Here is a 26,748-nt window from a genome sequence, read left to right on the forward strand (position 1 = left end):
TTATGATTTTGGGGTTATAATTGATTTGAGGAATCCTTGGAAAGACTGAAAAAGCTATTAGTTAAGAATAACCCTGGAATCATTCAGAACATTTCTGTTCTTGCACGCTCTTCTCCCACCTTGGAATGTCCATGAACCAGACTAGATCATCCAAGTCAGCTCTTGTCCAGATCAGGATTTAGAATTCAGGTTGAGCTTATTTTGAAGGTAACAACTTAACTATGTTCTTTGTGATCTCACAGGTACCTCTGCATTAGCCAGATTGGAAATATGTAAAGAGACATCCCTGTATCTGGATCATCAGGTAAGCAGATGGGACTTCATTTTTACTTCTCAATCAGTTCAGTCCTCGGGCTATATGTGGGCATTTCTTATCATGTATTGTTTACTGCAGTGTGGGTCAGTAAGATGATTGATGTTTCTAAAAAGAAGGAAGCAGCCTTTCTTAAATTTTTCCAGATTATTTCCCTGCTGCTTCAAGTTAGATTTTTTAAAAAATTTTATCTCATTATTATTTCATATATTCACACTTCTATAGTAGATAAAAATTCTCTACTCTTCTTTTTATGTATATACTTTGGAGAGTTGTGGACAGCTCTCATATTGTTCCTTGGTTGTCAGCCAAGTTATAGACATTTAGCTCCTTTAATCTTTCTTTGTAATTGAGTTAGCTTGGCTGCTTTTTCCAGATTTTCCCCCTATTTCATCTGTACCATTAATAAACAGAAAAAAAACAGCCTATTGCCTGGCTTCTTCTACACTTTCATTCTTTTTGCTTTCTGGTTTTGCCTCATGTTCCTTGTTGAACTAAAGCCAGCCAGACATCATTCTCTGGGCCACTTTGGCAATACATGAATGCCTTGCCTACAACCATCAGTGTCCCATGTGGTAATAGCATCAGCAGCATATCATAGAGAAAAAGGAAAATGTAAAAGGAGAACAGTGAGGAGCAAAATAATACATTCTTTAATTACATGGCAGACTTACCCTTGCCACCCAAAGTAAATCATTCTACCTGAACCCTTTAACACAGCTTTTGTCATCCTAAAGTGTTGCACAGGGGTGCAAATTTGAATAATAAGAGAAGCGTGCATATTGTTTGAAGTTTGGCCACTGTTCTCACTCAGTTTCTTCCCCGTCTTCTCACTCCCACCACCTTTCCCAACACTGATCGTGACTTGTTATCAGATTCTGTGGCCGTGAACAAAACTGGGCAGGGGATCATTTTGTCGGAAATTAGATAGGCTCAGGTGGTAAATGCTCCACGCCTCCCTGTGTAACATCTGAGGCAAGTGCTTTAGTTCTTGCTATTTCTGTAACAGCTATTGGTCTTCTTTTAACAGCTGATTCAATGGAGATGTGCAGGAGGAAGGGACTGTAGACCTTTGGTGCTATTTATCAACATTGTATTAGTTGCATAACTTTTTCTCCCTCTGATTGGCAGGGAGAAGCATACTGCTTCTAGATGATGCTGAGCTTAGTGTAAACTATGCCAGCATGGGATCTGAGCTTGTCACAGTTCATTCTTCCTTTTCATTTGGTTTGTAGAAAATGGACCTCTACCTCTACTTATCGTGTGCATTAGAGAGAAAAAGGTCATACCTCTAGGAGCTAATGGCTTATTGGTGTTTTTAGTCACCAGATTCAGATAGTATATTTAGTTGAAGGTTGCAACAGCACATACTTGGCTTTTTCATTTGTGGTAGCTTCATTTTTAGTACAGAATTGAATAGGATAGAAGAGACGGTTTTCCTGTTTGTGTCTGTGGCAGCTTTCTAGACGATGTGTGGTTTAATCCTTTAAACATTTTTGATCACTTATCACCTCTTTCCCTGTGAAGGCATAAAATATTCAGATTCTAATGTTATAATCTTTTCATCAGATTATTTAATTTTGGAGAAATCAAGGTCATAATGGCAGCTAACACAGTTGTCTCTGAATAGTGACCTAAAATTTGTAATACTTATATTAGTTTTTTTTTTTTTTTGCCAGATTTTGTAGTATGCCTTCATAGTATTGGATTTTAAATAAGATTATGTGATTGTGAGTCATGTATTTCTTGGTTTCTGGCATCTTAGACAGGTAACTATATGACTTGGACCTCTAAAGTCTGATTTTTTAAAAATGTTAATCTCTCACATGGCTTTAAAACTGTGACAATATTGTATTCAGTGTTAGTTTTGTTAGGCAGTTGATGCATTCTTCAGCATAACTTTTGTTTTCTTGGGTCTTTTCAAGACCTGTCAAAGAAAGCAAAATGCTAACCTGACTTTAAAGGGGCAAAAAAATCCACCCCCCCACTATATTACTCTTTGTTCTCTATGTGCATCAAAGTGACAATCCCATACTGTCTCAATTGAGGGAGTCTAGCACAAAAATGAAAAACAGCCTGGCACTGTTACAGGCTTGCAGCCAAAATGTTTGTATAGCTTGGTTCTGGCAGTGGTTTTTGTAAGGCAGAGGGTCTACCCTCACAGCATCACTGAGGAAGGAAGGCAGCCTTAGTCTTTCCTACTTATACCGTTTATTTTCGCTCCTGTCTTCCTCATTCCTTCACGCAGGCCACCATTGTGGGAAAAAAAATTTTTTTTTTCTGAAATAGAAATAAATATCATTCTCTGAAGAACTTCCACATTTAGTAAATGGGTTTGTTCCTTGTAGAAGCTGGTGCTAAATTTGCCTTTTCCAGCTCTCTTAAAGATTTCCTTTGCAGTTGCATTTTTGCCACACTTTGCAAAAAACCCTTCTGAATATTGCTAACTTTGGTCATGTTGACATAGTATTTTTGATTGGTTGGAATCTTGTCTGCTTCACAGCTTTATTATTTGAATGGAAACTTTTGAGTAATATTTGCTTATATGGATTTTCATGCCAAGATATCTCTTGTTGAGACCAAAAAGTCTGCCATTGTTTTCTATTTTTGTCTAAAACTCAGGGTCAGTTCATATCTTTTATAAATTGAACACTCAATTTAGAATGTCTGATAAGTGTTGGTAGATAAGCCAGTGAACTTCCATCAAAATAAAGAATGTGCACTTAAAATTTTTTCTTTTGAAATCCAAATGCAAGGTAAAACAAGGAAGTGTTTTTAAGTTTCCCAATTCTCAATAAATTACAGTTAGTGACATACTATTAGAAAGAGTGTGAAAACATGGCATAAGTATTTTTAAGTTTCCCAGTTCTCACTAAATTATAGTTAGTGAACTACTATTAGAAAGAGTGTAAAAATGTGGCATATGAGTTTTAAATGGAGATGATTTTGAGCAGGAGACTAGATTTTCACTTTGAGCAAGTGAAATTTCGTAGAATGTTCCTCAAAATGTAAATGTGTTTTCTGTTATATTAAGCAAAAACAAATGATTTACTGTCAAGTGATCTATTTTAAAAAATCAGTGTTTTGTAATCAAGATAAAAATAGTTAAATAGGCAGAATATTTTTTTTTTTAGGAAGAGATTGATATTATTGTGACTTACTTTTATTTTAAAAATTGTCAATGATTTTTTGCAATAAGAAAATTACTTTGGGAGGAAAAACTCATGTATTTTTGTAACAGTGTAACAAATGCGAAAAGAAAGTAAACAGTGGTTCATGTTAGAATTATTAATGTGAAACATTTTTATATGCCGTATATACTGGGGTATGTATCTATTATGGATACATTGAAATTGTGCAATCTAACAGTTGTTTTGTCCAGAGGTTTATTTTTAATTGAGAAAATGCTTTTTATCATTAAAAGTATTTGTAAAACAGAGGTATGTCAGAAGTATGCATTAAATAAACTCACCTGTTATTTTCTCTCATTCAAGACAGGTTCAGCAACATATTGGCTCATTACTTCAGCAAAACACTCAAATCGCTTTGTATGTATAATGCACATGTAATGAATATTACAGTTCCCCATTTCCCTCAATGCTGTTTTTTTAAACTTGTATGTAAGTGGCTTTTTTCTGCAGAGTTGCTAAAGCGAATCTGGGTGGGATGCCTGTTAAGTTTTATTAATTAAATCTTTAGGTCAACATTTTAAGCTTCTGAATTCTGGTAGTTTTGAGAAGGAATGCCAGTGAAACTTACTTTCTCTTGGTCTAGTTAAGTTCATGATCTTGAATCCCCTGTGCCAAGGTCTGATAATATTAGAATTGGTGAGTAAAGATCATGCAGACAAAAACCTCTTTCATTCTGTCTGTTCACGTATATTGAATAATGTTTATTGCGTGTTAAGTACTATTCATCGACTTTGAATGCATTTTTCTGCAGTGGTATAACTTTTATTTGCATTTAAGCCCTTTATTTTTTGTGTAGAAGGAATGTATCTTTAAGTGACTTAGCAAATGCAACATCAATTGTCCTATTTGTTTATTCCAAGTCCACAAAGAGGCATAGGAGAAATATATTTAAAAACTATAATGTTTGAACAATTTTTTGGTAAGTGCTGTTGGGTTTTTCATTTTTGTAGGCAATAAATTATACAGTTTTAATTGAGAATATGTAGTAAAGCTATTATATCTTTATAGTTTGATATTATATAGTTTTCAGGAATTATGATCTAGTAACTTAATCATTGTATTTGTAGAAACGTGGAAAACAAATTTATAAAAAGATAAAAATTGGATAAACGCTAAATTTATTATTTTAATTAGGATTTTATTATATGTACCAAGTTTATACTTGTAACTAGTATTTTATTTCATTTGGTTATCAGTATAGCTTTCAAACAAAACTCTTTGGTAGATGATTTGAATATCTTGTTTGATATCAAATATTGGTAACATAATAACAAATAGTGACTTTTAAGTTTACGTGGTCAAAAATATGAGTAATTTTTCCCTTAAACATATGGTACATATGCTTTTTCGTGTCAAAATTCAATAGAGTGTTGCCTGAAAGAGTACATGTTAATTCAGTTTGATTTTTTTCCTCCTAATTTTTGATACATTTTAATTTCCTCCACCCGCTGACATATTACATTATCATTCTGTAGAATAATTTTACTAGTATTTCGTATGTTTTCTGTGGCATCTCACACTGCTCACTTTTTATCTATAGTACCATATGAGTTCCCCTTTTTTCAGGTTTACACTGCATATTTTAAGCTGCTGGTAGTGTAAGTAGATTGCAAGGTAAAGTGACATTTAGCTTTTTGAGCTAGTCTCGTTTTTTAGCATGAGAACAGGTTTTTTTTTTTTTTCTCCTGTCCTAAATCTTCTCATATTTCCCATTAAAACAATCTTACTAACATCGAACAAAGAAATTCAGAGATTTGGCTATAACAGCAATTGAAATGCATCAAAAAGTGCCTACTACAATACAATTTTTATTAATGAATGATCTACATTGGTTCCAGCTGTGTCCATGTGATTAGACCTTCACCAGGCAACAATGGGTATTTCCCTATTGCTTTTATTTGATTTCCAAGAATGTGTCATCTGTTACATCAGCCCCTGCCAATATGCCCCTGTAAAAGTGTTTTTTTTTTTCCCTTCTAAATTTCTGAAGCATAAGTTGAATACCCACACATATCCCTGCCGAAATATTGTTTCTATTGAATAGTGGCGTAGGCTTGTATGCCTGGTGTTGCGTACCAAAATCCTGGGATATAAGTTAAAAAAAATATTTATTAAGTTTATCAGTAAATTTTCAGAAGTGTGGCTGCCTGGTAATGGTAAACATAAGACTATTTTAGCTTTTACGTTTCCATCTTAATATTTTATTACGGTGGTATAACGTGTTATAGAGGTGGACAAGCTTGCAGATTGAAATGGGGATCGTCCAGATTGTTCCCTTCCCTGGACCATATGGTATAGTTCTAAAAGCCTTTTGTACGCTGTCTGTTCAGTTTATTGTAAACTCAATCTTTAGTGCACCTAAAAAGATAACCAAATAAAAGTGAGCCTAAGAAAAAGGACTTCATATCATGTAAGGACCCCAGATATATTTGTTTTAAAGGACATAACTGCAGATAAAATTGAAGTTGAGATGATATTATAGATAAGGGAGACTTGTCATTCTCTGAATATTTCTTTGAGATCATATGGATTGTTGAGGTTGTCTTTGAATACTCGTTTTAAAATGAAAGCATTTATGTTATCTGACTAATTATTCTTCTTTATCCCATTCTTGCAGTCTTAGGAAGAAGAGAATGTAGCTTTTACCTGTTTTACAGAGGAAGCCTCTACCTATGAACAATGTTAAGGAATATAAATTACCTGTTTATGAATATGTAGGGTGTTTTTTGACTGATCTCAGTGAGAATTTAGGGCTAGGTAACTTTAAGTAATTTTAGTCTTTTAGCCATTACCTATACTCAGAGATAGTTGAAAAATTTCTAATTATTTTTCCTTTTCCTTTCCACCCCCGACCTATTATGTTTCCATAATTCTATTTTAGGAAAATAGGATAAGAGATTGCTTATCCCATATGCTAAGATACTTTAGTAGAAGCTGGAATGAGTGATTTCTCCTGACTCTCACTCTCCTTCCCTCCAAAGTAAGCTACTGTTAGAAAAGAGCATTAGACATTACCCACTGCTTTTTGGCACAAAAGATTTGAAGTTGAAATTCTACCAAATGGGGAAAGAAAAGGAGAGCCTGTGAAGAACATGATTCTTTACTCTATCATTACCCTGAACCACTGAAAGGGTAACTGAGAGGAACTCAAATATTATTGGAATGTGTAATTTTCCTTTGAATGGCCACAGTGAAATATATTTGAACAAAAATGCAGAAAAAGTATATGTGGTGTATGGAGTTGATGGTGATTGAAATTAATGAATCTTTTCAGCATTTTACAATAGAGATTATCCCAAGAACAGTACACATTTAAAATTTGTCCAAAAGATACGTACATAGAGAATGATTATTGCCTCAGGGAGATTACTAGAGATAGTTGGAATATTACAATAATGTAATAATGCTAGTGGTAAATTGGACACAAAATAGTTGGGGGATGTATTTTTCAAGTTTAAAAAATTCTCAAAAAACAGAATTTCAGGTGTGTGGGGAGGGTCTTCCTTACTTAAAAAATATTGTTCCTTATTATATTTCATTGATTCTGAAGCTACTTTCTGAAGTGCTCACAAAATTGAGAAATGTAGTTTATGCTTTCAAATGTTCGATTCCTCCTTCCCATTCTCTCTCCATTCTCCTCTCTTCCTTTTTTCTCCCTAAACTTCAGCTATTTACTTATATATATATTTTATATATATATAAATGGTATATGTACTATACTATAGAAAAATGTTATCTTATACATTTGGGGATTTGAATGTTCCAGTTAAGAAAAGAAAGAAAAATCTTATAATGACTATGCAACAAATGGATTTCTGTGGAGGAATTTGGCCATGTTTATTAAAGTAATCCAGGTTACCAAAAATTGTAGATAATTTCTTGAAAGGCAAATTGAAAATTGTTTTTATTTCTTCTAGCTAGGAAGGACTGAATTAGAGCTTAAATCAAGAAAGGAGGAGCCATTATAGTCTAACTCAAATATCTCCTCTTTTAATGAGTAAAAATGTCTATGGCTCCAAGTAGTAGAAAATCTTACTGATAATGACTTAAATGAGTAAGGGCTTTATTTGCTTATGTCATAAGAAGTCTGAAGGCAGTTAATTCGCAGGTAACTGATGCCATCAGGAATCTAGGTAACGTCTTGCTTCTCCACCATCCTTAGCACATAACTTATGCCTCTTATTTCAGTGATGACTTTTGCACCTCTAGAAATTGTGCTTACTTTCAGGCAGGAAGAAGAACAAAGGAGAGCTCAGAAGCTTTCATCTCATTGGTACTTTCTCATTTTCTTTAGGAAGGGATGCTTGCTCACAGGGACTTCCACCTACTCCATTGGCCAAAAGTGCATAACATAACTACCTCTAGAATGAGGTAAAAAGTATTTGAGCTTTTCAGCCTCTGTTTTGGAGGAAAGCAGGGAAGATGGGAATTGGAATAAGTGTCGTGTGAGCCATCCTAAAGTTATCTGCTGTACTTCCTCAGTTCCTTTGTATAGTTATTAATAGTTGTTTGGATCTTTGAACTCTCTGGGTACTTGGTTTATATAGTACCTTGGCTGTTGGTTCTCTTTTGAACACCCAGTGAGTACCTGTTGGTATTGCAAAGTTATATTTCTGTGTCTGAGGACAGGAACTGTAATTGGGTCATCTTGGTGTCATTACTACTTAGCACAGTGCCTAGATGTCGACCCTCAATAATCACTTCTTGAATGAATGAATATTGAGAAATGTATTTATTATTATTGGTATAAATAATTTATACATTTAAGAGTACAGTAATATTTTTAATTTGCAAGGGATTGTGGACTAAATTTTATAGAATTGTTATTGCTTAGGGGACATCAATGTAATGTTGTTAAAATTGTTTTGAATAAAAGATATTCAGCTACAAGGGTTATAGGAAAATTGTCAAAATGGTTTAGTACCAATGTTTGTTGGGAACAAGTTATTCCATGAGCAAACAGAAATATGATTTCTTTTTAACTCTATGCATAGACTAGACTATTGTAGAAACAAAGGTATTTTGTAGCACTCATATACCAAGATCTCAGTTTTTGAAGAAACAGGTAATTTGAATTTATTTATTCATAAGGCAAACAAGTCATTTGATAATTCATATTATTGATATCGATTTACAAGAAGAAATTATGGGATCCTTGGAATCCTCGTATGGTTAAGGGCATACTAAATCAGATTATATCTTAGGTGGTCCTTTAGGTATGTGTGTGTGTGTGTGTGTGTGTGTGTGTGTGTGTGTGTGTGTATATATTATATATATATTATATATAATATATATATTTAATTCTTAGAGTAGCAGCCTCATATTTTTAATACAGGTGCAAATGATTATGTACAATAGAATTTCATGTTGAAAAGAAACGTTAGAAGGTCATCTTTACATCTGCTTGTTTTGCCCTCTACTATCTTAGAAGAAAGCAGCCTGCTTCATTCAAAATCTGCAGAAGAAATGGCTCAGAGCATAACTTGGTAGTGTGAATCAGTGCCTTACAACTCCTCTGATGTCTAACTGAAATTGTCTTTGTCGTATTTCCATTCAATTTCTGTTATTTTGACCTCAGAGGACAAAATGAACAACTATCCACTATCTCCCATACGACATCCCTTATATAACATCATTTTAATAAATTCCTCCCTTTTCATTCATGATGGCAGGGCTGTTGGTACCTTAATTACTAAAACAAACTGTGCATGGATAGAACTTATTTCAAAGCAGGAAATGTATTCAAGTATCTGGAACTCAAATTTTCTATCTGAGCGGTTTATAGTTACTAAGAAGAAAGGAAACCCTTTTAACATTCAAACGCAGTCCTGGGAGAAGAGTTCCTACATAATCACAGTATAGGCAAGATAGTTTCCTAGATTTGAACTTGGAATTGGGTATTGATAGTCACGTTTGACCCTTAAGCAGATCTTTTAGTCATATTTTGAAAGTAATAAAGGCCAGTACTTTGCACTTAAAAATATTTCATGTAAAATTTCAGCCCTTTCTCACTCTTCACCTTTGCATTCTTGGTGATCAGTATAGTGTCTGGTTCATAGTAGGCACTTAGTAAATATTTGTTAAATAGTTATTTTAGTATCCCTTGGTAATGCTTCCTAATGTGGGTAGATATAGGGTTTGCATTTCCGCTTGTCTCTTTAATTTTATTTTATGTAGCCCAATAAGCACTAATACTTTGTTTTGCTGTCTTTATCTTCCTATTCAATGATATCTTCCTATTCAATGATTTAGGATTTATTTGAATAGCTGAGTACCTTAGTAATTCCTGAACAATTCCCTTTATGATGCTGCTGTAATTTTCAATTTAGGAATACCTCTTTTTTCCCTCATAAAATGCAGACTTAATTGTAGCTTATTGATGAGAATTCAGAATACATTAATTTAATACCTGTTGTGTACAAGACACTTTGCTGGGTTATGAGTAGATACAAATATGAATTTTACATAAACTTTGCTGCAAGGAATTGAAATCTGGTTGGTGAGACACACATGTATACTGTACAACTGTGATATAAGAGGGATTGTAGTAACTACTCTAACTGGGATAAAAGCAAGGTTTAGGGCACTACAGAGGAAGGCGTAATTACTTCTGACTGGGTGAATACAGGTGAGTGATGGAGGCTTCATGGATGAGATGAAATTTGAATGGGGTCTTGAACTATATGTAGGAATTTGATAGGTCATGAAAGCAAAAGGATTCAGGAAGAAGAAACAGCAGGAGCAGTGCTTGCAGGTGGGAAGGTGTAGGGAATGTTTGAAAAAATGGCAAGGAGTCTGTTGTTTTTAGGGTAGTGGTATGTCTGTGGGAGTGACAGGTACTGAGGCTAGAATGGAGCTTGGAACCAAATTGTAAGGGGTCTTGTTTCTTGTTTAATTTTCTTTTTATTCCATAGAAAAATTATAGGTTTTTTGACTAGGTAAGTAACATTGAGGTATCTATAAGGCTCAGAGGAAGAACAGAAGACAGATTAAATGTACCCACAGCTAGGGAGATAAGTTAGAAGACTGATGTACAGTTTAGGTTGAAGATGATGAGGGAGGCTGAAGGCAGATCTTGGAAGGAGGGCCTGATTACTGAGGCCTGGAGTGGGTCAGATAAACGCCCTGTGGCCTGTTGATTTTGCTTAGAGCTGTGCAGTAGTGTCCTGGCTCCCAATAGAGGACGCTTTCCAGTTTTGAGGCTTCCTTCCACCTGCACCATTTTGGTAGACTGTGGAATATGTCTCCCTTCCCTGCACCTGGGGGATCAAGGATTTTATCCTGAATTCTAGAAGGAAGCAAAAGGAGAATGTGAATAGTTGTTGCGTGGGCCAAAAGTATCTGCCACGTTTTCTCAACTCTCTGTATTTTCTGGGTTCTTGATTTATCTTCTTGAAGTACAACTTGCTATTGGTCTTCTCTGAGACCCAGCTCAAATGTTTCATAACATTTATCATTCTGTATTGTAATTATATCACTCCCTGAGGCCAGAGACTATATTTGGATCATCTTAATATCACAAAACACTTAGTGTAATTTTTAGAGTGTAATCATTCTATAAATGCTTATTGAATAAAGCAAGTTTGTTTATGCTTTGTTGTTGCACAGGCTTTTCTACTCTCTGTCCATGCCAAGTGTATTCCATCTTAGGGTTTTTCTGTGTCTGCCGCTTAGACGACTGTAAATCCAGATCTACGTGGCCCCACCCCCCACCCCCTTCTGATTTCTGCTTAGATGTCATCTCATCATCAGCAAGGTGTTCTCTGACAATGCTGTGTAAGATACCCTCCTCACCCCAGCCCTCAGTAGCCCCTATCCTCTATTACTTTGTGTTGTTTTTCCCTACACGTGCCTCCATCTGACACACATTTACCTGATGATTGTCTTTTTACTCTAATTAGAAAGAAATGGCTTGTGATAAGAGTATCATTTGCTTTGTTGCCTAATTTTCCTCGAAGCACCTGGAACTGCGATGGGCAGGCAGGCACATAGTAGGCAGAATAAGTATTTGCTGAGTGAATGGATGGTAAAGATCAGGCTACAACGATAAGAAACATTCAAGGCAGGTTTGTTTAAAGTTTCTGCAAGCTGTGGTATTGTTATAACTTTCATGACATCAAATCATTAATATTGCTCTCAGAAAATAAAAGCAAATTCTATTTTCTATAGATTGTGGCTGTGAAATCTAATTATGGATTAGTATTTGTTTTAAAAATATTTGAATGCTAAGCATATCCAGTCAGAAAACACTTTTATTATCCATGCCAGCTTAATTTTTAAGGCAGTGAAATGGAAGACTGTCATTTCAGTAAGCAACTTATTTTCATTTGTGGGAATGGAATATTTTGAATATTCTAATTGATTTTTGAAGATGGTTTTACAAGAATATAATCCTTGTTTCTGTATATTGTACATTTGCCTTTAGGATAGAAGGAAAGTAGAAACAGGCATTAAAGTTTTTTGCTTAGAAAGATGCAAGTTGTAGCTGAATTGATTTTTGACAAATATGGGATGACAAGGGTCAGTCAGTCCCAATGTAAAAGGGAAATCTTGGGATACTGAATACTTTAAAGAAGACCTGTTTTAAAAAGTCATTTTCTATGTATATTTAAAGATTGCAAGGAGATTCTAGATATTTGTCATGAGCTCAGGCCTATTTTTTATTATACTTTATGGCAAATTTGCTTGGATATTTTTCTAGAAATCTTAAGTCTATAATTTGGTAGTAAAAAAGTTGGTTATCAAATCAATATTATTATATAGCTTTTAGTGTTGGAAGAATTCCCTTTTGGAAACCCATAAAAGCCCATTTTTTCTCACTATAAACTTTATCTGTCAGTTTTCTAAAAGGTCAGAGTACTAATGTTGGAGGTGATCTGCTCGGGGACAAGGAGTCAACAAAGGGGTAATAAAGTTTAAAAATGCCACATGGCACTTTCCTAAGGTTAGGATTTCTTTTCCATATCAAGTTAGTGCTTATTTGAAAATATGGGAAGTTATATATTGATAGGTATATTCTTAGTGCCCCCCTAAATAGATGAAATGGTTGCCTCTGATTTTTGCATCAATATATTTCGTATTTTTATTAGCATTTTTGTGTTTTCTGGAGATTACTTCTTAATTATCTATATACTTTTAGTGGTAGATTGTTTCCTTGCTAGATTTGTAAGTTAGGTTTTTCAGAATAGATGGTTTTAAAAATGAAGTATGATAAAATGGCTGCTTAGGGAAACAATTCAAGGAGCAGAGTTATTTCTTATCACTTGAAAATGAAACACATTGTTTAGATTGTAAAAATTGTTAGAGTTGGAGGTTCTGTTTAAAAATATTTCTCTACTAAGTTTGAGTTGCCATTGGTTAATATTTATAGAGTATCCATCCCCATATTGCATGTATATAAATATAGGAAAAATCTGGGTAGTTATGAGAGGTCTTTTAAAATTGCAAGTCTCTATCTCTATTAGTTCAATATCCAATCTGTCCCTTTCTTGTTTGTTAACGTGTGTAACACATGTGGATGATTATGCAATAACATTTTCCAGCTTTCTTAATACAAGATACTTCAGCAATTAAGTGTGAAACTAGAAGTTCTTTTCAGTTTTACTCACCTTAATTAAATTATTTCCCCGTATTTCAAGACCATACTTAATTACTTAAAGCACAAATTAATTTTGACATTTTACTTGAACTTTAAAACTTTGAGTTTGTGCTACACTTCCTTGTGTTCCTATTCAAAACCATAACTACCAAAATAGTATTTTAGTTTCTAACACGCTCCGTCAAGGTACAGCTTAAAATTACTTATGTATAAATAAAGATCTTGATCTGTTTACAATCATTTAATAATGCAAGTATATTTTTAAATTAAGTAAGAATTACTTCTATTTCATGCATTAGACAAGCAGTATTTGCAAAACCAAATTATGGTGCTTGTGAATCACTGTGGAGCCATTAGTTTTAACCCTTGCTGATTAGTTTTTTTAATGTTTCTTTATAGCAATAGCAGTTAGAATAATTTGAAAACCGTTTGCAAGCTCCTGGAGGGGAGGAAGCTTTCAGTAATTGGGAATTAGTTTGTTATTTCAAACAATTTGGTCTCCTTCCCCAAAGTTAAGAAAAGTTATAGTTTCTTTAACTTGAAGTTGAAGCATATTCAATGAAGATAACTTGAAGAATAAAATGAAGTACAAAGAGGAAAACAAAATCACTTATCATTCTACTGCAAATGATCATTTATGTCTACCTGTGTGCATATGGTCTTTCTCTCGTATTTACAAATTCATTTCATCATATATTTTTATATATTCATTTCATGAAATTATGTAATAATAGTATAAACATTTTCCCATGCCAATAAATGTTCAGTATGATTTTTGATCATTAATAATTTACTCATAAGAGATCCCTTTTGGTTGGATATTTTGATGGCAAACTTCAATAAAGATTCTTAATAACTTCTAGGATTAATCTTTGGAAGTGGTATTGCTGAATCAAAAGATATATGTAGTTTTCAAGCTTTTTTTATTATGATCATATGCAATAGAACATTTTAATACTTTAAGGCAAAGCTAACTATATGCATTAGTGGTGTAGGTAGCAACCTTTAGTCTACATTTTCAAGACTTGAGAAAGGTCCTTTTAATTCACAATCTGTTCTTTGCATCTACTTTGAAGATGGTTGAAATTTGCCTCCTTGTAACATACAAGTAATCCTGGGAGAGGTAACACATTGCACTCTGGAAGGCATTTATTCTGAAAAATGTGAAGTTATTTATCTGATATTTTAAATTTAAGCCTTGCAAGTAAAGTTTGGAAACAGGTAGGTACATTTAGCAAGAAGAATGAGTAGAGGATAATAGAGTACTTCAATTCTATTAAGATGAATTGAGCAACTATTATAGAAAATATAGGATATTATAATATGCACTTAGTTTTAGTAGTTTAAATCATAAATTCTCTCTAAAATGATTCAGGCTGTTTGTTAACTGTGAATGCTAATTAATCCAGTGGAGAGACTTATGGTCCCAGATATGGTGCATGTATATGCTGAATAGAGATGCAAGGGGGAATTAATTAACTCCTAAGCAACTTTACTCTATTTGAACACACTGTTCGCAAAGTGTGAAATTACTTTTTTAAGAGATGATGAACATGCAGAGTGCAGCTTTGGGTAGTTTGCAGTGTTGTAGGGTCTCTGCTTCATTAGACAAAATATTTATGTCATTGGAATATCTCCTTAAAAAACCAGTTGATAAAGAGATAATAGTGACAGACAAGGCCACTAAATAGATAAAAGTCATAATGTTTGCTCCAGTCAGGGAACTTTGAGCTGTTGCTACTTTTATTCAGTGAAAATGCATGTCAGATGATATGGGAAAGCCTGTGCTTCCTCTGCAGAAATTTGGGAGAATAGTAGACCTTCTAGAAATCATACACAGTTATTTGTGTATACCTTTTCTTTATTCAACAGTTTTAGCCCTAGACATCTTCAAGATTTAAAAATCTCAGTCTATTATTAACAGACTGACTCTTTTTCCTTTAATAGTGGATGGCTAATAATATGCCTCTTGTGATATTTAAAAATAGTGATACAGCTCTCATTACCACATCTATTAGTCGCAGATTTACTCAGCCCTGGTCTAAACTGGGTTTCTGAGCTTTTTTAAATTTAGCACTTAAGATCTTTAGACTCTATCTGGTTTTTCTGGTGTTGCCTTCTGAAACTATCAGCAAATGTCTTAGACTATTGGCAAATCATAAGATGATTGAAAAATATATGGTGACTGGAGAAAGAGCTGCTACAATAAATAAAGAGAAGACAATATACTTTTAACTAATTCTACTTGTAATAAATTTCTATATTCATGTAAAACTTTGGAGATGAGAGAAGTATCACTAAATATTTTCATCGAGACAGAGTTAAAACATGGTTTATTGCTTTGGATGTTGAAGGACAGGTTCTAATACTGGCATCACCTCATACTTCCTAACATCATTTAAAAAATATATTATTATAAGGTGATTTTCACTGATACAAAATGAATATTAAAAACATTAAATATGTCTAACAGTGTTACATTTAAGGATATCTATTTCTAGCCCATTAGTCCTCTATGGATATTTCACTTTCTTTTTCTAAGTGTTTACTTGATACTCTTTTGCCTACTGAGCTGCTAGGATTTTGCGTTTTTTTTTTTTTTTTTTTAGTTACTTTCCCTACTGATAAATCAGATTGAGTTGTGAGATCATGTCCCTTTCATTGTTCATTGGAAGTGAATAAATCCAGAACTTTATACTCAGTGGCATTTATTTCAACTCATCAAGGGAATGCCACCCATGTTTGCTTGGGTTGCTGTACTTCAAATAGGACGTTGAGAATGTTTGTGTAGTTAGAGTAACACTGCTATTTCTGTTTCAAAATTAACTGAAAATGTGATATGTGCCTCCTACTTGGAGAGAGAAACTTCTCAACAACTTTTTATTTAGTTAATATGGATTAAGTTCTTAAAAGATGTTCGAGTGAGACTCACTAGCGCCAGTATAGTTAAGAATCTGTTAGTCATTTTATTTTAAACTCATTTGGTGTGTATATTTATAATTACCCTTCACAAACTGAGTCTGAATTAAATTTTGGCATAGAAGGCAATGTAGGGTAGCAAGATAATGCTTCTGTCCATTAAACAAATGCCAGTCTTAATGATTAAGGTACTTGATTATCCTTGGGTTACATGTTCTTGTAGAGTCTAGTCAGGTGGGGGAAGATGATTTCCTATGGCATGGAACAGTTTCTAAACCCCTCATAAGGGCTTTTGGCAGAACTTTTTTTCCTTAGATTGAGTTGTGGCATTTTGAATAGAGTTAGAAGCCACCTGTTGTATTTCTTGGTGATAGAATCTATGTATCAAGTTCTGTCTATGAGAATAAATAGAGTTAGTGATAGTAAGAAGCGATTATTTGTACTTTATAGTAATAAAGGTTTTAGCTGAATTAGGAAGCAGTTGTCAAAGCCATTGCTAAAGGGTTTTATGATTCATTGACTCAATACATCTATTGAACACTTTCTGTTTGATGAGTGCTGAGGATACAGTGGTAAGCAAGCAGACCTTGGCAGTGTCCCTGTGGAACTTAATATCCAGTGGGGGATATAGACATTAAAAACAATCACTGATAAAAATATACCCTGCGTGTGATGGTAATCACAAAGAAGTCCTACAGATTGTTTTGTTAAGAGGACCTGGAATTTGTTGGACGGTGACAGTAGTAAATTATGAGCTAGACTGAACATATGTATATGGCTGACTTCTTCACCTCCTGCTCTAAACCTTTCTTGACATATGAATCTTGGATATTATTTTTTTCCCCCAATTCTAGTCCTTAAGACCTATTATTCTATCAAAAAAGTGTCTGTCCAGAGCTGAGGAGTGAAGGATAAGGGTTGTGGCCTCAGAGGGGTGATGATTAGGTAGGACTCTAGAAGGGATCACAAGACACTAGAACAAAAAATTTGAGTATTTTACTGTCCTGACTGTATGATATTCAGTTTTATGCGACTTACACCACTGTTGTCTTAGACTTACAAACTATTAGAAGGTATTATTAAATATTACATGTGATTAATATATTCATTCTTTTATAGTGACATTTATATTCTACTTGCATGTAAACCATATACCACAACTTATATCATTTATATATTAATAATTACAAAACATTTGTATTTAATCCTAAAACTCCAAAGACTAGAAAATGGAGGCATCTTTTATAATACTTATGTTGTATCATGTGCTTGCAGTGAAGTATAATGGGATGAGTCCTTGCTCTGTCACTTACTCTGTGTTGCTGATATTCTTTATCTTCTTCTGTAAAAGAAAAGTGGTTGAACAGCGGTGTCAGTATTCCCTCCACCTATGATCCTGTGACACACCTTGACTTCTCTCCTTGGGCAGTCAGATCTGAATGGGTCAGATAGCCCAATTTTCTCCCACTGAGTTGGTTTACAGCCCATTTCAAGAAGGTACAAGGCTTGGAGAAATGCCATATTGAGAAAGCGAATACGTTATTCATCTTGTCAAACTTTTAAAAAACGAATAATTGTTGGCAGAAAGTATTTAAAAATGCCTTTTTTCTTCCCCATTAAATAAAAGCCTAATTAGTAAATGTGGAATGGGCTCTCCAGATTGATGGTGAGGGAATTGGCTTCTCATCTTACTTCCACTTCTCGATTAAACTAGGATAATAGATCAAACAGCTTAAAAAACTGCAGGTGATTTTCAAAATTCATGGATCTCACAGATCTTCTCTTAGGCCACAAAACTTGCTTTGGCCTAGAATTCAATTGCTTATGCTACTTCTCCCATTTCTTTAGTTATTCTTACTTCTATTGTATCAGTAGGTTAAAATAAACATATATCTACATGAAAAATATATGTATTTTCCCCATATATTCTGATTTCTGTGAACAATAAAAAATATTAAATATTTGAGAGAGAACATAATAAAATTTGTCCAGATATACTTGCTGCTCGATTTAGTTTAGACTTCAGGAATAACGGAAAATCATTAGCAGCAAGTACAGTGCTGCCTGACACTTGTTTGCTCAGAACCTGTGTTAGGTGAAAGCGATGTTACTTTAAAGGCAGAAGAAAGCAACTTCCTGTGTCCCCCTGATTATCAATTCAGCTCCATAAAAACCTAGTGACATCCACTATGTGCCAAATCCTGAGATAACCCTCAGGAAAATAATGAAATAATCCCCATCCTCCAGATTTTCATAGCTCCAGAGAGAAGCAGGACATGGGAATAAAGTAAAACAAGTATTATGAAGATACTGTACAGAGTAGAAAGAAAGTCATGTTTAAGAGTAGTTCAGGGAAAGACTTCATAGAAATGGTGATTCATGAGCAGATATTTTAACAAAAATTCGTCAGGTGAAGGAAGAGAAGGCTGATGGAAGAGATACAAAGGTGTGAAGTCACAGCTAAAACAGCTATGTGAGTGGGAGTTCTTGGCATTGCCACAGTGTAGAAGGGAAGAGGGATTGAAGTGGGAGAAGGCCACATGTGGCTGTAGTAAAGAGAAAGAAAGAGGCCCAGAAGTGAGTCTTAACTGCCATGTGTAGGGCCTCGGATTTTATCCTTAGATGATTGAAGGTTTATGAGCTTGTCACTTCATGACCAGATTTCCATTTTGGAAAGATTTTTTTGTGATGATTTTATGGAAAATGGTGTGGTGGGTGCAAGATTGTATGGTAGCATGGAGACCCAGTTAAAAGGGTAATGCAGTAGTTTACATGAGTGATGAGATGATTTTCTGGTATATAACTTTCTATTGACTCATAAATACTCTGCCACATTAAAAACATGTCAGCAAATTAAAAATTTTTTTGGTATTCAGTAGAAAATAATTTGTTGCTACTTTTATAGTAGAAGGATTTTAAAAAAATAACTTTCAGTAGAATCTGTTTCTCTTTGTCTCTCTTTTTTTTTTATCGTATGATAGTTGACTGTAGTGCATAACTTTGAGGAAATTTTTTTGGCAAAATGTATTTTTACTTCATACTCACCTTTAATAGGTTCTGTTAGGGGAATCACTGGTGACACGCTTTAAAGCAGAAACCTTTTCATGCTTATTTTTTACTATTTAATGAGATTTCAGGTATATTTTAACAACTGGGGTTTCCATGATGAATCATTAAAATAAGTGAGTGGGCTGGAAGGTAATACTAACTTTTCTCAGTACTGCCCTGTTTTACTCTGCTGGGTTATTGGTTGCTTTTTAAATAGAACCTGGGTGTGTTAGTGGGTGGAGGTGCGGACGGGAACGGGGAGAAAGGGTCAGTAAGAAAATACCAGGTAAACTTGTGGTGACCTATTGAGAAATTCTCAAAATCTTCCTTTCTCCAACTTAAGCCATTTACTGTTTAAGCTCACTGTTTTTGTGCTTTAACAAGCTTAAGTTTGCAAATATTGTATTTTGGTAATTAGAAAATATATTTTCAACAGTTGATTGAAGTTTTAAGGCATCAAGCCATGTGTGGATTAGCCTGTGGAATCAATTTCTCATGTGTGTGGGATTAAAACCGTTAAAAGCATCATCACTGAAACTATACCTTCCTACAACTAATAACAGTAAGGTGTCTGTGGAATATATTAATACAATAATTCCTATGATTTAAAATTATTACTGGGTGTTTGGCTGGAAAATTATTTGAATATTGTAGGTACCTGAGTTGACATCATATGTGGAGGGCTAATCATGGGTTTCTAGTGTGACTAAGGTTTACTTTTTTAAAATTTGACATGATGTATTTAAACTTAGCATATCTTTTTCAGTAAATCAATGACTTATTACAAATTTTTTATATCTTTACTATTAAGAAAAATTTCAAGTACCATAGCAGTTGTAACTGCTAGAGGAGGTAGACAAAAATGTAGTTCACCTTGAAAATGATCATGGCTCAGGGAATAAAGAAATTGGGTCAAGCCTAAAATAAATGCAGGTACAGTGGCAATAAGTTTAATAAAAATTTAAAAATATTCACAGCATTGGTTTCAGGCTACTTTTGTTCTCTGTGATTTTATTAATGTATTATTAGTTTTTAATTGAGATGACGCTAATGGCACTTTCTCATTTTGGTCAAAATGTTTGTATGAAATACTATTGTGATTTTTGACTTCGTAGCCTCTTTTAATTACAAGTATAATTTTTTGGAAAGGCAGCTAATTCTTAAATAGATCATTTTGACCTCTGGTGATCTTAAATAGAATTTGAAATGGTATAAAATTTCTATGTCACAGCTATCATTTTGACTCATTTTATATTGTCAAATTTAATGTTTAACATTTAACCATGTACCATTAAATCATAGTATTGATAATGAGTTAAACTTTCATAAAGCTTTAATACCATAGTAGATTCTCATTTATCTGTTGTCACTGGGGAATGAAAGATGCTGAAGAATTGAGTTTTTCTTTAACCAAAGCTTGTTTAATCAGTAAAACTTAAAATTGATCTGAAATATTTTATATGCTCTTTTAAGGAGCAAGAATGAAATGGCCATTTACTCTTTTTCTTTGCTTTGTTTTTAAGAGACAGGGGCTCACTCTGTTACCCAGGCTGGAGTGGAATGGCACAGTCATAGCTCACTGCAGTCTGGAAGTCCTGAGCTCAAGTGATTCACCTGCCTCAGCCTTCCAAGTAGCTGGGACTACAAGCACGTGCCACCATACCCAGGTAATTTTTAAAAAAAATTTTGTAGAGACAGGGTCTTGCTATGTTGCCCAGGTTGGTCTCAAACCCCTGGCCTGAAGTGATCCTTCCATCTCAGCCTCCCGAAGTGCTGAGATTAAAGGTGTGAGCTGCTGTGCCCGGCCTGCTCTTAAATGTCATATGGTGTCATTTTGAGTGTCATTCAGAAAGGACATGGGCTTTCTGATTGGTATTTATTCCCCAATATAAGTTTTTTTCTTGTTTCTTCCTTTGCAAATGCCACACCCCTAATTCTGATATACTTACTCAGTTTAATGTTTGAGACTTTAAGTTCTCTGGTAGTACTTATGACCACGCTTTAACAGATTCATGAACTCAGGCACCTACATAAGACATTTGGCTTTTCACCATCTTTTGGCAGACACCTGACCACAGCTTTCTGCCCTAAAGGAAACCCCATCCTAGCTTTGGATATAGCACGTGTTGAGGCCTTGTTATTGTTGCCTCCAAGCACTCATTCCTTACTGGCCATTGCTAGTGGTGCAAACATGTCTGTATTCACTCTGTGTGCTTGTGAGCATCTGACCAGGGTAAGCATCTGCAGTTTTTTCTGACTGTTGCTAAAATGGGCAAATAGTGTACTCCCTTTATATGTTAGCAAATTCCATCATAACGGCAAAGTGGATTTTTTTTCAACCTCATGCTTATTTGTTTCAAGCAGTGTTTTCTAAAACAAAACTCAAGCACAGAGAGTATTTGAACCATTCTTTAATGTGCTGTAATGACATTTGGTTTGAATCTTATATTTAAAAATCAGCTTCCCTCCTTTTGCTTACATCTAATGGGAATCATCTTTCTTCAAGGTCATGCTTCAAGAAGACTACAGGGAAGATTACATTTTCTTCTTGCCATAAAAGTTGCAATAGAAGTAAGTGGGGAACTGCCAGGATATGTCTGTCTCCACAAAACAAGCAGAACAAATTTCCATGAATCAAAGCCACTAAGTATAGTTTTCAGAGATGGGAGGACATAGTTACTCTCCCTAGAAAAATACCCAAAATGCAGACACACCCATTGGCCACCAGAAAAATGCTCAAGTAAACGCTAGTTCAAACCTGTACATTTCACTCTTCTTACAGAGCTATTAAAGGGGTGGAAATCTACTATAGCTATAATCTTTTTTTCCCCTTTTCTATTTTTCAACCTCCCACATGCTTGGTGTTCAGTTCTGCTTGCTGAGTGTCTGGAATCTATAGCAGCACCTACATATACTGCCTCCACAGTGGCTGATGGTTTGCAGATAACTCGTGATTCAGACCCATAAGAAACATCTGTAAAATACATGACATGATACATACTTCAGATTAATCATGCAAAAGGGCAGAGTAATGAAGAATCAGAAAGCAATTTTTTTTTCTAATATTGATGTTGCTTTCTTTGAGGTTTGATGAGTGAAATATTCTTTAGAGTGGTTTATGTCACATTTCATTACTTGGAGAAATATCTCACATCATTTTTATAAGAGCCCTTTTGTTTATTTTTTTGGAGACAGAGTCTCACTCTGTTGCCCAGACTAGAGTGCAGTGGCTTCATCATAACTTACTGCAACCTCAAACTGCTGGATTCAAGCGATCCTCCTGCCTCAGCCTTCCAAGTAGCTGGGACGAGAGGCCCTTACCCCTATGCCCACTAATTGTTCTATTTTATGTAGGGACAGGGTCTTGATATCATGCTCAGACTGTTCTCAAACTCCTGGTCTAAAGAAATCCTCCTGCCTCAGCCTCCCAAAGTGCTAGGATTATAGGCATGAGCCGTCGCACCCAGCCTGCAAGAACCTTTTAGAGACCTTTTAAGTATATACAGGGCATATACACTTTAGCGTGAGTAGGTCAGAGGAAATAAAGCAAGATAGTAGATATCTCTGATGTGATCTAGTAAGCAAGTTAATGTTAAAACTGCTTGTATTCTTTCTTGAAACCTTTGATATAATTTTCAAAATTGCCTTTCATAGTTCTCTCAATTACTTTCTAGAAGTTTCAATCAATTGAAGTATTCATGGCTATCACTTTGTTGAATTTGGAGGGTGTTTGTTAACTCACTAAACACTGCATTTGAGAACAGAAGTCTCCAGCAGGCCTTAAATGATTGAGCTCAGTCTCTGAGCTTACCTTTTACCCAGAAAAGCTACTAGGCTCTCAAATTCATATTTAAAATGCAAGCTGCTGATGAGGAATGGGTAACACCTACTGTATTTCATATACATGTGTATATCCTGTATATCCATCCACCTTCCCCACCTATCCCTGGTGGATAGTGGGCCATGATTGAAAATTACTAGATTTAAAATGCTGGAAGATTTGAAGATATCCTGTCTCCTTAAATAGATTGATTTATACCAATAGGAGGGGCTTATTACTGTTTATAAGCTACTGTGCTTCACATGCGTTATCTAATTTTATCTTCACAACACAGTACTAAGGTTAGTAATGTCTACATTTTGGAGAAGATGAGACTGAGTTCTACAAAGTTAGATAAATTGACCAAGGTCATACAGCTAGGAAGTGACAGAACTGAGGTATAAACTTATATCGACTTGATCCTAGGGTTCGTGCCTTTTCCACTTGAGGAACATGGCTTCTTATTTTACATATAAGTGAAATATATTTCTCACCTCACAAATGCTCATTCTCATTGGAAGATTTGGACATCAAGAAATGAGCTTTTTTTTCCTTTTGCTTTGATATGCAATTTAAGTAGGCATTACTTTGAACATATTTATTAGTTTTATTAGTGAAGAGCATCATTGAGTCATTGAGACTAATACTTTTGTGGAACAACATTGTTAAGAAAATCAATATGCTGTTTAATGAGTGGTGTTTACTTAAGTCAGAAAGGAAAATTTAAACATCTGGAATATTTTTTAAACAATATAGCATTTATGCACAGAATGATGTTTCTCACTTATGTCTTACAGGAAATAGCATATAATTTGAAATGTATATGAAAGTTTTTATATTCATACATGTATTTTTATTTCACTGAGCACATTAAAAAATCATTATTAAAATGAAAAATTGCTTGATGACCAATTCTCTATGATGAAATTTTACCATGTCTTAATAACCCCATTATTCCTACATTATCCCTCTTAATGGATTGCTTGTTTAAAGAAAGTTTGTGAAGACCTTGCTGATTCATTGACATACAGCTTTACCCCACTTTTTTGGTATTCCTTTGAGGGTGGGATATTGACAGATGTGGGGAAGTGATCAAGGTATGTACACTGTCTCAAGAGATTGTATCCTAAAGTTTTTAACACTGTAAAATTGTGATTTGACTATGAATGTACCTTAGTTTAAATATATATTCAAAGAGGGAGTTATAGCTGATAAATTTAAAGATGAATTAGCAGGAGTTACAGAATCAGAGAATTTCTGAATGGGAAAGGGCCTTACAATTGAAGGGCTCTTGAAGTCAAAATCTTCATTAGAAGATGAGTTCAATGATTGTTGAAGACTAAAGCTCTAGATCAAGCAGGTTCTGAGTTTACTGAGTCAGGCTCACAGCTCAACAAACCAGGAAGTGAGTGATCACAGCAAGAGAGGGCTTGAAGCTTCCTCATGTAGGAGAAAAAACTGAGAGTCATTGTGGAGATAATCTTAGGCTGTGAAGAAAACCAGAAAAATAAAGACACCTTTATTTCTCCTTAGCACAAATGATATAATAATATTGATTACAAAACTATAAACCTATTTTAAAAAGCAAAACATGACTTTAAATTATGTGTATTTTCTTTCTGAGCAAAAATTTAAACTTTCCTTTTTTTTTCTGGTGAGACAGGGTTTCTTTCTGTTGCCTGGGCTAGAGTGCAGTGGTGTCATCATAGCTCACTATGGCTGCAAACTCCATGGCTCCTGTGGTCCTCCTGCTTCAGCCTCCCAAGTAACTGGGACTACAGGCACATGCTGTCACACCCACCTAATTTTTTTTAAATTTTTTGTTGAGAAGAAGTCTCATTATTGCCCAGGCTAGTCTCAAACTCCTGGCCTCAAGCGATCCTCCTGCTTCAGCCTCCTAAGCTGCTAGGATTACAGGTGTGAGCCACTGTACCTGGTCTAAACTTATTTTTATTAAAAAATTATGTATATGTATATATTTGAAAAAATATAAAATGTTTTGGTTGTTATCTAGAATGTGAAGGTTTTAACGGGCCAATGAGTATTCTCATCATTGAGGCATTCTATGGAGGCTCCCATAAACAGCTGGTGGATCTGCTCCAAGAAGAGTTAGAAGACTGTGTCCTTTATACCCTTCCTGCAAAGAAATGGCATTGGAGAGCACGGACATCGGCTTTATACTTCTCTCAGAACATTCCCATCAGTGAGCATTACAGGTAATTAAAGCTCAGGATGCATTTCAGCTTGCTTTTAATGTACTTGTTATCTGGATGTTGCTTCTCTGCAAGTCTCTTTGAGAATTTCTCCAACTGTGGAATTGGATCTTGTGACTATGGTAGATATTCCTTTAGAGACAGAGAGCAACAGAGTATTCTCACACTCTAAGGACACCTGGTCAGTAGAAAAGTGGCTTCTTGTAGAATCTATATGTCTGTTCTCATTTGTCTTGTGATTTTTATCATGTGCAAGTGTGTGGATATGGGTGACAATTTTTGGCCTGAGATGAGAGTTGGACACGTTGGTTTTTTTTTTTTTTTTTTTTTTGGTTCCATAACCTCCAATGCCTTTTTTATTGAGTATACTGTTTGGTTTAGTTCATTGTGTCTTCTCTGTATTAGTTTTTAGGGTAAAAAAGATAATATGCCCAAGGCTTTAAAGTCTGTTGAAGTGGAGATAAACATAGGAATGCAATTGAGAGTATGAAAGATGGAGAAGTTGATCTGAACTGTGACAAACTGAAGGTGGTGTTATAGAGTAGTAACCTTTGACTTATTCTTGAAGGATAAGTAGATTTGGGGGGCACAAAACTCAATTCTGAATTCCGATTTGTTAGGAAGTGGGAAAGAGGGAGACCTATTAGAAAGAGCCTTGTGAGAGACACACTGAAAAGATGGAGGAGAAATACTGATTACAATTTTAGGGGGGAACAGGTAGAATGGAATCCCCTTGAACATCTCTTCCTTCTTATTCTCGTATTTCCATGTGTTCTCTCAATTGTTAAATAGTGGAAGACTATCCTATCGTGGTTTGCTCATCTGATGTTCTTGCCATTCTGGGCACCTGTGTGTATAGGACTATGTTGGTTTAGGCAGGAGTGAGGATGCCAGGCTGATAGCGAATGGAGTTAGAGCAGGCAGGTTCTTAGGGGAAGGGCATGTTGCAAGCTGAGGTGTGTCCACCTTGACTCCAGCAGCTGTACCCATCTTCTGTGTCTAAAGTAGACCAACCACAAGAAAGACAACAGCTTGTGATTTAAATGCATGTTGCTGTTCTTAGTAATTTGGGGGATTCAGAGAATAACTCATTTTGTGTATGAAAACTATATATCACCTCTGAGAATTCAGATTGTCAGATGGAATAGCAGGGTATACTCAAGTCACATTACTTGGGATTTTAAAGGGTAAAATGCTATTTTAATGCATATTGAGAATTTTGTATTTTTCAAATCTAAAGCGTATTCTTCCTTACATAATTTAATGTTTTACGTTCTGGCATGACTATGTGAATATTGTTGATTCACTAATAATATGAGAAATTCCAATATAAAACATTCATTGTAAAGGCAATGAATGATAAGACTATTGCCGTGTTAAAATCTGACAGTTTATAGTTGCTTTCACATCTGATTTAATTGTGTTTTTGCAGCACCAATTGTATTATATTACTTAAGGTCAAGTAATCCAGTTGACTTTATGGCACATTTTCATTTAACAGTATCATTCGATATAATAAATTTCTACAGTTGTTGGGATATTAACATGAGCCATTTCTATTATCTATTGTTTGATTTCATTTTGATTATGCAGTTTTTCAGAATTGCATTATTCTATCATAGATATATTAATATGTATTTGGATAG

At 34.7% G+C, this 26,748-nt stretch overlaps 1 protein-coding gene across 4 annotated transcripts in view; it reads left to right on the forward strand.

The window, feature by feature from the left end:
• The first annotated feature begins 240 nt into the window (after nucleotides 1-240).
• GTDC1 (glycosyltransferase-like domain containing 1) overlaps nucleotides 241-26,748 on the forward strand; it is a 269,887-nt gene continuing 243,379 nt past the window's right edge. For 2 of the 4 annotated variants that reach the window (XM_012641743.1, XM_012641745.1), the window contains exons 1-3: nucleotides 20,713-20,736; nucleotides 21,576-21,640; nucleotides 24,904-25,105. In XM_012641743.1, the coding sequence (XP_012497197.1) occupies nucleotides 24,927-25,105 (179 nt within the window). In that variant the 5' untranslated portion in view covers nucleotides 20,713-20,736; nucleotides 21,576-21,640; nucleotides 24,904-24,926. Of the gene's footprint in view, nucleotides 305-20,712; nucleotides 20,737-21,575; nucleotides 21,641-24,783; nucleotides 24,807-24,903; nucleotides 25,106-26,748 lie in introns of those variants that run through there. The other 2 variants (XM_012641746.1, XM_012641744.1) reach the window with 2 other exon arrangements.

The sequence above is a fragment of the Propithecus coquereli genome, unplaced genomic scaffold (assembly GCF_000956105.1).
Source record: "Propithecus coquereli isolate 6110/MARCELLA unplaced genomic scaffold, Pcoq_1.0 Scaffold169, whole genome shotgun sequence".
Classification (NCBI taxonomy): Eukaryota; Metazoa; Chordata; class Mammalia; order Primates; family Indriidae; genus Propithecus; species Propithecus coquereli.